Source organism: Cetorhinus maximus, chromosome 9 (assembly GCF_964194155.1).
Source record: "Cetorhinus maximus chromosome 9, sCetMax3.hap1.1, whole genome shotgun sequence".
NCBI lineage: Eukaryota > Metazoa > Chordata > Chondrichthyes > Lamniformes > Cetorhinidae > Cetorhinus > Cetorhinus maximus.
Genome location: NC_135887.1, coordinates 53,196,720 through 53,209,868, shown reverse-complemented (window position 1 = coordinate 53,209,868; position 13,149 = coordinate 53,196,720). Strand labels below are relative to the sequence as shown.

The following is a 13,149-nucleotide window of genomic DNA, read 5'->3' as shown; positions in this document are numbered from 1 at the left end:
TAGATAGAGCTAAGTGATCCCACAACCAACGGATCAGATCTAAGCTCTGCAATCCTGCGGCATCCAGTTGTGAATAGTGGTGGACAATTAAACAACTCACTGGAGGAGGAGGCTCCACAAATATCCCCATCTGCAATGATGGGGGAGCCCAGCAAATCAGTGCAAAAGACAAGGCTGAAGCATTTGTAATCATCTTCAGCCAGAAATGCCGAGTGGATGATCCATCTCGGCCTCCTCCGGAGGTCCCCAACATCACAGATGCCAGTCTTCAGCCAATTCGATTCACTCCACGTGATATCAAGAAATGGCTGAAGGCACTGGATACTGCAAAGGCTATGGGCCCTGACAATATTCTGGTAATAGTACTGAAGACTTGTGCTCCAGAACTTGCCTCGCCCCTAGCTAAGCTGTTCCCGTACAGCTACAACACTGGCATTTACCCGGCAATTTGGAAAATTGCCCAGGTATGTCCTGTCAACAAAAAACAGGACAAATCCAACCCAGTCAATTACTGCCCCATCAGAGTACTCTCGATCATCAGTAAAGTAATGGAAGGGTTCATCAACAGTGCTATCAAGTGGCACTTGCTTAGCAATAACCTGCTCACTGATGCCCAGTTTGGGTTCTGCCAGGGTCGCTCAGCTCCTGACCTCATTACAGCCTTGGTTCAAAAATGGACAAAAGAGCTGAACTCCCGAGGTGAGGTGAGAGTGGCTGCCCTTGACATCAAGTCTGCATTTGACTGAGTGGGGCATCAAGGAGCCCTCACAAAACTGGGGTCAGTGGGAATCATGGAACCTTTCCATTTGTCGGAGTCATGCCTAGCACAAAGGAAAGTGGCTGTGGTTGTTCACCATTGCCTTTTAGGGAAGGAAATTTGCCATCCTTACCTGGTCTGGCCTACATGTGACTGCAGATCCACAGCAATGTGGTTGATTCTTAACTGTACTCAAGGGCAATTAGCAATGGGCAACAGCTGCTGGCCTTGTCAGTGATGCTCACATCCCATCAGTGAAATAAAACTTTAAGTGATTTTGACCTGAGTCCAAAACTGGGACCTTAGAGTGAAACTGTATGTAAACAGTTCTTATTGGGTCCGATGGGTCTGATAGTGTTTGGAATGCTGGTCCACTACTCCAAAGTCCTGGATTGGCCAGAATGACAGTTCAGATCTCATCATGGCAGCTTGAGAATTTGAATTCAGATTATAAATCAGGGAAAATCAAAATCACCGTGAAGCAATCAGATTATCATAAAAGCCCAACTGGTTTGCTAGCACCCTTTTGGGTAACTTGCAACCCTTACCTGGCCTGCCCTATATGTGACTCCAGTACCACCCCAATGTAGTTGACTCTAACTGCTCTCTGGAGTGACTGAGCTAGTTTTGGGATAGCAAGGGATGGGCAGTGAGTGCCTCATCCTGAACAGGAATATTAAAAAAGCCATGTAGCTGCAGGCTCTGGCCTCCAACTGACTGTGGAAAGAGTTTCTCATATCCCCCCCTGATGTGTCACTATCTTGTATTCCAGAGAGGTATTGTTAACCATCACCTGGGCAATGGGTTACAGCAGATGTTTGAAAAAGAGAACAGAATCGATTCCAGCTTTCTTCTAGGATCAGTAACTGAGAGTACAAATCTCCAAGTGACGTGCTAGAATGTTCCAGAGAGCGCCTCTGCTAATCTATTCTAGTCTAACAAGTGGGTGGCTGCATTCTCATACATGACATGGGAGTTCAGCCTTAAAGCAGGACTGACCAAATGGACCCAGTAATTTAATCAGAAGGAACATACATTTATCAGTAAAAACCCAGCCACACAGTTATATTGTTCATTGGTAACAAAGTGTGATTCGCAAATGTTGCTTTGGCAGTCTGAATATGTGCTAACCGCCATCATGTAAATCCCAGCAGACAGCTGAACCCCCATTGTGTATAAACCCAGCAGACAGCTGTACTCCATTGTGTATAAACCCAGCAGACAGCTGTGCCCTATTGTGTATAATCCCAGCAGACAGCTGAACCCCCATTGTGTATAAACCCAGCAGACAGCTGCACCCCATTCTGTATAAACCCAGCAGACAGCTGTACCCCATTGTGTATAAACCCAGCAGGCAGCTGTACCCCATTGTGTATAAACCCAGCAGATGGCTGTACCCCATTGTGTATAAACCCAGTAGACAGCTGTACCCCATTGTGTATAAACCCAGCAGACAGCTGTGCCCCATTGTGTATAAACCCAGCAGACAGCTGTACCCCATTGTGTAAAAGCCCAGCAGACAGCTGTACCCCATTGTGTATAAACCCAGGAGACAGCTGTACCCCATTGTGTATAAACCCAGCAGACAACTGTACCCCATTGTGTATAAACCCAGCAGACAGCTGTACCCCACTGTGTATAAACCCAGCAGACAGCTGTAGCCCATTGTGTATAAACCCAGCAGACAGCTGTGCCCCATTGTGTATAAACCCAGCAGACACCTGTACCCCATTGTGTATAAACCCAGCAGACAGCTGTACCCCATTGTGTATAAGCCCAGCAGACGGCTGTAACCCATTGTGTATAAACCCAGCAGACAGCTGTACCCCATTGTGTATAAACCCAGCAGACAGCTGTACCCCATTGTGTATTAGCCCAGCAGACAGCTGTACCCCATTGTGTATAAACCCAGCAGACAGCTGTACCCCCATTGTGTATAAACCCAGCAGACAGCTGTACCCCAATTGTGTACAAACCCAGCAGACAGCTGTACCCCATTGTGTATAAACCCAGCAGACAGCTGTACCCCATTGTGTATAAGCCCAGCAGACGGCTGTACCTCATTGTGTATAAACCCAGCAAACAGTTGTACCCCATTGTGTATAAACCCAGCAGACAGCTGTACCCCCATTGTGTATAAACCCAGCAGACAGCTGTGCCCCATTGTGTATAAACCCAGCAGACAGCTGTACCCCATTGTGTATAAACCCAGCAGACAGCTGTGCCCCATTGTGTATAAACCCAGCAGACAGCTGTACCTCATTGTGTATAAACCCAGCAAACAGCTGTACCCCATTGTGTATAAACCCAGCAGACAGCTGTACCCCATTGTGTATAAACCCAGGAGGTTGAACAGGGAGCATGTTAGCTGGCTGACCAACCAGGAAAGAATTGAGCCCCGCTATTTTGTATAATTATGTTGTATTTCCATGAGCCATCTTCAGGAAGAGACCACACTGTCCTGTTTAAAATGCTGAGCAGTACTGACAACCCTACTCTTGCAACATTTAGGAATCAAAGTGGGACTGGTCTTTCATCTGAAATTCATTTCTTGAATCTGCTTGTCAGAAATACAATTGCTACACTCCAGTCAGTGTGTAAAGGTGCTATAGAGGGATGACAAGGATGATTAGCCTTGTCTTGTCTCCTTCTGTTATAATGTGAATGGTTGGGATTAACTCCATCTCTCTTTTACCCTGCAGGACTCTATGCAGTTGAACCAGTACAAGCTGAAGACTGAGATTGGAAAGGTAATGCTCCATCTGGGAGTTAACGGTTCAAAGCTAATCTCAACCCAACAGCATGAGTTGGAAATGTAGCTCTTCTGGATCCCATCATTCCATATGGATGATTTTCAGACCAAATGAGTTTACATACATTTTTCTGTTATATTTGTTTTCTGGGAATGAGCAATGTGCCCTGAGATGGTGGTGGGGAAAATTGCAGAGGGCTTTAAGAGTCAACCATGTACTATGGGATTGTCATTAAATACAGGCTAGGACAGCAGATCCCCTTCTCTGAAGGACATTAGTGAAGCAGTTGGGTTTTTCCTGACAGTCTGGTCACTCTCTCGGGTACCAGTTCGCAAATGTTGTATTCAATTTGACAATTTACTGTATTGGGACTTGAACTCACTGCTAGATGCTAGTTCACTCCTAGACTTTTAGATCATAGAGTGGTTGCAACACAGAAGGAGCCATTCGGCCCATCATGTCCACTACCAAAGTACTGAACTATCATACCCACATCAGTGTTGGCACAGAAAGAGATTATGAAGAGTAAATTGGGCCTACGCTTTCTGGAGTTTAGAAGTTTAGTGCTGTAGCTCAGGCCCCTGCTAGAGAGTAAAGGCTGGGATCCTGGTGTCAGGTACCCAGGCTAGAAGAGAGGGGACCCTGCTCCCACCCCTCAGAAGGACGCTACTTTTCTCATGAAAGATGAAAATGGACAGAAGTGTTTAAAACATTTTGTGGTCTAGACCACAAGGAAAGGGCTTAGCCCCAAATTTCAGTGATTGCTGGGCATCTGAATCTTCATTCAGCATACCATGCCCACAACCCCAGGCCCCTCCCCTCTCCCCTCCCAATCAACAGGACAAGGAGCAATCTAGAGTAACACAGTCACTTGGACAAATGTGAATTAATTGAGGAAAGCCAGCATGGATTTGTCAAACGCAAATTCTGTTTAACTAACTGGATTGAGTTTTTAGATGAGGTAACAGAGAGGGCTGATGAGGGCAATGCTGTTGATGGCATGTCCATGGACTCCCAAAAGGCGATACAGTTCCACACAACAGACCTGTGAGCAACGTTAGAGCTCATGGAATAAAAAGGACAGTAGCAACATGGATATGAAATTGGCTGAGTGACAGGAAACAAAGAATAGTGGAGAATAATTGTTTTTCGGACTGGAGAAAGTGGGGTTTTCCCAGGGGTCAGTGATAGGACCCCTGCTTTTCTTGATCTAAGTAATGATCGAGATTTGAGTGTACAAGGTACTGTCCCATATATATATATATATATATATATGTGTGTGTATATATCTACGTCAACCTGGCTACATTACAAAATTATTATTTTTATTTTAAAAATGGACAAGGCTTTACCCTGACTAGCCATGACTCATACCAGAGGAATTTCTAACCTTCAAACAAATAGCAGAGATATTATTATCTCTAAGAAGGTGCTAATGCACCATCCCCCCTCCCCCGCCAACCACGTACCACTGGAACTGCACATAGCCTCTTTACATTTCTAAAGAAGAATTCTAGCCATCGGAGACAGTATGTCTGCAAAGGACAAAAGAGACCCTGACTCCTCTTTTAAACACCTCAAGATTCCAGACCTGGGAAAATACATTCTTTGACCAACACCCAGGAGAAGAAGTGGGAGGTATGTCACATGATCTCCCCCAAGCTGCTAGAACCTGTAATATTGCTGTGTAGAACTGAACCCAGGCAGTCTACCATTTTATCATCTAACAGGTAGCAGCGGAAAGGGCTCTGTCCAGGTGAAGTGCCTGGCTGTCATCTACACTGAACTACTGGAACATCGGAACTTCTGTATCTGTGGCTAATTCATTTCTATGTGTCTTCTCCCATCGTGGAAGCCCTCGCTTCTGGAACACCGGATCACCCTGCAACAGTTTCAATCTGAAGGAATATGTTACTGATGTTTTGACTCTGGACTCACATGAAACCATAACTCTTATTTTAGTCACGGTCTTGCCCTGTGCCCCTTTCTTTCCCTTATCCCTCTTTCATTGAATGAGTGCAAACAGGGCCGGTCAATACAAAATCCCTTTCCAGCATTTTGTGTGTGTGTAAAATAAACCAACTCTGTTATTTTACCTTATCCCGAGTTTGCTATGGGGTTATTAATAGAGGATTTGCTCACTCCAAACTGAAGGGTTGGGGAAAAAAGCCACCACTTTTAAAGGGGGAAATCAAAAATCAAAAACACCTTTCTGTTTACAGGCGGGTGGCAAGAGGAGAAATCAGGGCTGTTTAAATTAATCCTCCTTCCGGTCTGTATGCAGCTGACACAGAACGAGGAATATTGTGGGCTGTGAAGAGGATAGTGTTTAACTTCAGAAGGACATGGGCAGGTTGGTGGAATGGGTGGACAAGTGTAAGATGAAATTTAAAGCAGAGAAATGTGATTCATTTTAGTAGCAAAAACACGGAGGGGAGGATTTTTCCCTCGTAGGGCAGGCTTGGCGGGGGTGGGCAGGGGTGGCCAGGAAGCGGACCGCCTCCCGCAATCGGGGCCTGACCACTATTTCATGCTGGCGAGCCAATTGAAGCTGCCCAGCGTGAAACGCAAGTGGCAGCGCTCAGTGCTGCCTGTGTCGGGGGGAGGTGGGGAAGAGGGGCAGCGCGAACTTTGCGCATGCGAGTGGGTGCGTGCAGGGAAAGCTCCCTGAGGCACAGAGCTGCCTCTGGGAGATGAACAGTTTAAAACATCAAAAATAAAGATTTGAAAAATGTTATAAAATATGTCCCCTCATGTGACTCTGTCATGAACAGGGACATGTTATAAATGAGATTTAAAAGTTTTTATTTTGATTTTATTTGCTGTTGGAAACCTCATCCCGCCCGTGGATGAGGTTCCGAAAAAATGTAAAGGCGGCTTGGCATTTTCGCCTGCCCGCCAACTGTAAGTGTAGTGAAAAATTTCTTTTAATTAACTTTTTAATGGCCTTAATAGGCCATTTAATTGTCGGCGGGCACACTGCCTACTCCGGGTCAATCGAGTGGTTCAGGTCTGGAATGCAATGCCTGAGAGTGTGATGGAGGGAGGTTCAATCATGGCTTTCAAAAGGGAATTGGATAAACAGCTGAAGATTAAAACTTTGCACGGCTTTGGGGAAAGGTCTGGGGTGTCAGATTAGCTGATTTGTTCCTGCAGAGAGCCAGCAAAAGACGACGGGCTGAACAGCCTCCTTCAGCGCTGGAACCATTTTATGATTCTATTGTATGATTCCGAGACTTTCTACTATGTTAGAACCCTTCTTGGCCCTTATCATCTCTAAGGCAGTGTCACAAGCAAGGTCACAGCAGAAAACTTCCAGGCAAGACCGATATCCATCATATTCAAGTCCTGGCTTAATTCCCTGTCCTTCCAGTATTTTAGACCTGAGCAGGAGTGTGGGAGAAGGCCCATGGATTCTCAGCCCTTAACTTTAAATATCACATCAAACAATGAATCTTTTCATAATTATGGTTGAAGTTAACAGATTTTTGAGATCTTTCTGCTCTCCTTTTTGACTGTGTTGTTTAATATTGTTTTTATCAATGACTAATCTGGACTCTGAATCATTGACAGGGCTCCTATGGTGTTGTGAAGCTGGCGTACAATGAAAATGATGACAAGCATTATGTGAGTAAACTAGAGATTCACTTCCTTGTGTCGACTATGCGAGGTTTGTTCTTTGGTGGCACTCAATGATTGACATTGCAGGAATTCTCTTGAGCCATACATTTGGCCAGGAATGGGGTCGATATTTACTGCCTTGGCTGGTGTTACCAGGCCGGCAGCAGCAGCCTCACTGTCCTGTTATCACGGCCATTTTGTAAGGGCCTACCATTAGGTGTCCAAAGCGTCTACCTGTTTCGGGCCAGAGGTCCCTTTTAACATGGAAATCAGGGAGGTATAACATAAAAAGGATCCTGATGGCCACGTAGATCATTCTGATGGGAGAGAAGAGGGAAAAAGAGAAGAGAAAATGTTGCCCCCAGAGAACAGGAGCAGATAAATCAAGAAAAACTATTTCTTGGTGGGTGAGCCAATTAGCAGAGAGCACCAATAAGATCATCATCCAAAGAATGAAAGAAGAGGTTAGATGAATTTTTTTTGTTTTACACACAGTTGTTAAGATGTGTTTTCAGTGACAATATAGAATCTGAGTATGGGAGCTTTGCCCATTGGTGTGACTGTGCACCTGGAACCCGAAGGAAGGGCTGAAGCAAAACCTTTCATACGTCGCTCAGAAAGTCCAGGGCCAGGTATTTAAGGTAATCACTGTCTCTGGGATCCATTGCTTTCACTTCTAGCAATCCTGGATCTTTCCTGAAGCATTGGTCCTATGTACCTATCAGTGTAAAACAGAAAATGCTGGAAATACTCATCAAATCTGGCAGCATCTGTGGAGAGAGAAATAGGGGTTAAAAATTCAGGTCTAGAATTTTAGATTTCCAGCATCCGCAGTATTTTGTTTTCGTCTTCAGGCCTGATACTGCGCTGCTTAGTGAAGAAACAGAGGGGGCATCGTGAACCTTTGAAGAGATTCCTCCTTGGTGGGTCAGATATTCCTGGTCCTTCTCCTGGGTCTATTGGATTATGAATCCCAACAGCACCTTCTTCCCAATTCTAAGTCAGTACTGATAACCAACAGCTAGCAGTGGAGCGGCCAGGATTGGAGCTAGTCCTTCTGGAGGGTTTCATTATCTTTGTGAACCTCTGCTATTTTATAACTAACTTACAGATCTCCCATGGAATTTTTTCTGTTGTCAAATGATATCCTGCTTAATAAGAACAAGACTTTTACACCATGTGGTGCATGATGTATTATTCTGCTGCTAAGGTGAGCTGAGAGTAAATAACTCATCCTTATCAAGGCCCAAGCTCTAGATGCTATAAATAGGCAACTCTTCAAAGTCAGCTTTGGTGCACACTCGCTCACACACAGGCTGGGATTTTCCGGATCTGCGCTTGGCGGAACCGTCGTGGACAGGAACGGAAAATTTGGAGAGGCGGCCAAAAGTCCATTGACTTTCGGCGGGACCAGAAAATTCCGGCTGCAGGCAGAAGCGAAAAATCCCACCCACAGACACATACACAGGCAAACACACACTTGAGCACACATATTCACATGCACACGCGCACGCACACACGTGCACACACACATATGTTCACCCATGCGCACATATTCACACACGCACACTCTCACATTCTCACACACACACATTCACGCACACACATTCCCGCATACACATTCACACTCGAGCACACACATTCATGCACACACATTCACGCTCATGCACACACATTCACGCACACACATTCACACTCATGCACACACACTCACGCACACACATTCACGCTCACGCACATACATTCATGCTCACGCACACACATTCACACTCACGCACACACATTCATGCACACACATTCACACTCACGCACACACATTCATGCACACACATTCACACTCACGCACACACATTCATGCACACACATTCACACTCACGCACACACACGCACACACATCCATGCTCACGCACACACATTCATGCACACACATTCATGCTCACGCACACACATTCATGCACACACATACATGCTCCCGCACACACATTCATGCATGCACATTTACGCATGCACACATCCACATGCACACATCCACATGCTTGCACGCACACATTCACAAACACATTCACACTCGCGCACACATTCATACATGCACGCACACACATTCATATATGTACACACATCAACACATACATCACATGGACACAGATTCACATACCCATTCATACACACGTGTGCGCACACATTCACACATATACACACATTCACAAGCATACACACACGCACACACATTCATGTACACACATTCACACAGACACAGTCATGCACACTCATGCATGTACATTCACAGACAAGTTCACATACACACAGTCACACACACACATACACAATTATACACACCCTTATACTCAGAGACGTATACACACACATGTAGGTATGGATTAGCCAGTACTGGGGCATTTGTCAGCCAAAATTCATAACGTCTATGTTTAAGTGCAGAAATGAAAAAATACCCAATGGACATGACCAATGTCTAAACACCCACACAAGTCCCGTCCCACCAATTGTACAGCATAGCCCTGGACGGAGGGTCAGACAGTAACTGGGAAATACACTGCCGCCACCTCCCCACCCGACTCTGACCTGTTCAATGCACATGATCAGTGACCAAGCCTGCCTGAGAGGTGGTCTGAAACGTCCCGATTACCTGTAGCTTAAGGTCCTTAAATAAATCCCAAAGTGTGTAAATGAGTGCACAATGTGCACACTTTGGGTGCCACCCATTAAATACAATGTGACAAAAATGTGCAGCAGCCGCACCCCCCCCACCCCCCCACCATTGAAGGAATAAATTAACGTAGCATCTTGCAATTCAAAGCAAAACATGTGCTTGTGCAGTAACCCTTAATTGTTTCCTACTTAGTTTTGGAATGAAGTGGTTTATTAAAGGGCATGAAAGCAGCTCAACTCAGTAACAGGGGGCTGGAATTAGTAGTGGTAATGGGGGTCCCGCCGACAAGCATGAAATCGGGAGGCAAACCCACTTTGCCGGGGATGCACCTTGTCAGCAACAGTCTGTGGAGGATGACCAGTCGCTCCCTGGAGCTTCCGGCCAATCAGAGGGCCAACAGCTCAACCGGAGAGGTGGGCACTGCTGGGACTGCACCTGGAGGAAAAGGGCACTTTGATGGATGTGCAGCTTCACGACCAGGTAAGTAGGGTCTGGGGGTGCCAGGGGCAGTCAGGCGGGCCCTGGCGAGGAGTGGGTTTTGGTGAGGGCAGGCGGCACCGTTGCCGCAGGGCTGGCCATTGCGGCTGGATATGTAAATGCAGGTGGAGGCAGGAAGAGGCCCTTCATAGGCCATTCAAGTGGCTCATTGGGCTCTGGGCAGGAGGACTGTTCACCACCTTCACTGCCCCTGGCAAGGTGTCATTGAGGCAGGAAGATGCGGGCACAGTGCCCACTGCCTCCCCTTGTCATTTGACCACCTCCCTGCCCATTCCCAGAGGGCTGATAAAATCCTACCCGTGGCACCTGAGGGAAGTGTGAACTGGAACCTTCTACATATTTTCAGATGGCATCTCCCCTCCACTGGGGAGCATAGTCAATAAGAGCCCTGGTGCCACTGATACATGCTATTGGCAGAGGCTGGCACAGTCTGACAGACTGTTCCCAAACTGAGGAGGGACGGGAGCTAAACCTGGCAGCCACTCTAATCACATAGCATGTCTCTTCTGTTGCCAATTTTAAAGATTTTTAAAAGGGAATATTTGCTTTATAAGGAAATAAACAAAAATAAAGATATGGTTGGTGAAGGAAGAATATTGTTCCAAACGTTTGTCATCTGATACAGTAATTGACATTTCTTTTATCTCTGTTTCTGATTGATTCTCCCCATGTTACCTTTGTTATCTTTCACTTTTATCCGTTAAATGTTAGGTTACCTTGAATTTTCCTTATCCCACAGTCAGCCTACATGCACAGCATCTCTGGAAGGGTAAATCGGCATTGTGGAGGGAGGCAGCACCGATTCACCAGAATGAAAATGGGAGATAAAGGGTTAAATTATGAGGACAGATTGCATAAGTTTGGTTTATGTTCCCTTGAGTTTAGGTGGTTGAAGGGAGATCTCATCAAGGTGTTTAAAATGAGAAATGGATTCAATAGGATAGGGACAAGCTGGTGGGGGAATCGAGAACAAGACAGCGTAAGTCTTCTGAGTTACACCATTTAGGTAAGAAATGAGGAAGAGGTTTTTCCACACAAAGGTTAGTTGAAATATGGAACACTATTCCCAAAAGATATTAATAGATTTTGATAAAAGCAAAGTACTGCAGAAGGTGGAAACCTGAAATGGACACAGAAAACGCTAGAAATACTCAGCAGGTCTGGCAGCATCTGTGGAGAGAGAAACAGAGTTAACATTTCGAGTAAGGATATTAGAGATAAGATGCCAAATGGAGTTGAGGTACAGGCCAACCATGATCTGCACTTATTATGCTAGGTTAACAATCTACATGCCATCTAATGCTCCATAGAGCAACAACAGTTCTTTGGGCCTAAAAACTCAGTCATGGGAACAGTGAGTCAGTATGTAACTACAATAATGAGCGAGTGGGATATCCACAGAGGGAATAAGAGTAGTGATCGGATAAGAATGTGTGATTTATCCTTAAATAATTTATACCATTTCCTTACCACATGGAGGGAGAATCAATATTGGTTGATGCAGCCCATTCATCAGTAATCTTACTGAGTGATTGATGCTGTTAGGGCCTGTGCATTTCAAAAGAATCTTTCCTTAAATAACACTTAATAACTGAATAATCTTCAGTTCTCTGTTTGAGGGCAGGTCTGACCCACAGCACCACAATCTCTGCCATGGGTCGGATAAGAAGGCAGGTCCCGAATCCCCCTCAGCCAGAATGGGGATCGAACCCCATGCTGTTGGCACCAATCTGATCCACACCGGCCAACTCCCCAAGGACTCTGAGTGCTGTGGTAACATACACTTTTACAGGCTTGTTGTCGTCTGGAGCAATGGATAGTGATGGTAGAAGCTCCAATTTCTTTCTATCGCATGGCTGACCAGGAGTCTCTCCCACTCCTACCACCTGCTATTGGCGTGTGTTGGAAGGAGTTACAAGTTGATACGCAACCTGTTTGGCCTCGTAATGAACATATCTTTCATGGCCATCAAGTCCTGGAGTGGGACTCGAACCCAGAGTCTCTGGCTCAGAGGCAGAGGTGCTACCCGTTGAGCCACAAGACCTCCCAAAGAATAATAAAAAGTGCTAAAGGATTCCAACGCCGTCCTGCCCGGCCTTTCATCCATCACACTCTATAAACTTAAACTCATCCAAAGCTCTGCTGCCTGTGTGCTATTCCACACTGTCCTCATGGCAGAGGCCAGCAGAATCATTTTTAATTCCAGAAGGGTTGGCAACAATATTGATTACATAGGGAACTCTACTGTTCCCACAGCAAGGAGCCAGGCTCAGTGAGAGAGCAGGGTGGACAGCTGAAGCAATAGTGACATAGTCCTGTCTTTAGCCCCCTCTCCCCTTAAACTTTGCTGTGAGCTCAGGGACCATGATTAATATACCTACTTGATAATAGCTTGACGTTTTTTTTTAGGTGGAAGCTGAGACCATATTTGCTTGTGGGTTACTAATCTATTGCCTGAACAGTGGGACTGCTAAATGCAGTAAGCCGTCTTGCAACATGATTTAGATTAGCTGGATGACCTGATCGTGTTAACACGTGCACATGGCTGGCTTGGCTTCTTAACTTCCTGGCCCACCAGATCCATATAACGGAACCACTGCACAGTGTGTGTGACATTAATCTTGTTTGGTAGTGCCAATCAGACAGCAGCAAATCAACAGCTTGTTTTACAGTCCACTTGACCAATAGAAAAGAACATTGGATAGAGTGTAAAACAACTGACCAATTGCATATCTGCCCCATATTCCCCAGTCTCGAATGTTAAACTATTGAATTCAACAACTTTAAATCTTAAACTCCCTCCCCCATCCCCACCCCCTTCCCGTTTCTTCCCCCTCTCTTTTGTTTTTCCC

General features: G+C 45.6%; 1 protein-coding gene across 5 annotated transcripts in view; it reads left to right on the top strand.

Annotated features, from left to right (window-relative positions):
• camkk1a (calcium/calmodulin-dependent protein kinase kinase 1, alpha a) overlaps nt 1-13,149 on the top strand; it is a 218,979-nt gene that overhangs the window by 122,890 nt on the left and 82,940 nt on the right. For all 5 annotated transcript variants that reach the window (XM_078548728.1, XM_078548729.1, XM_078548730.1 and 2 more), the window contains 2 exons: nt 3,460-3,507; nt 7,084-7,137. In XM_078548728.1, the coding sequence (XP_078404854.1) occupies nt 3,460-3,507; nt 7,084-7,137 (102 nt within the window). The remainder of the gene's footprint in view (nt 1-3,459; nt 3,508-7,083; nt 7,138-13,149) is intronic.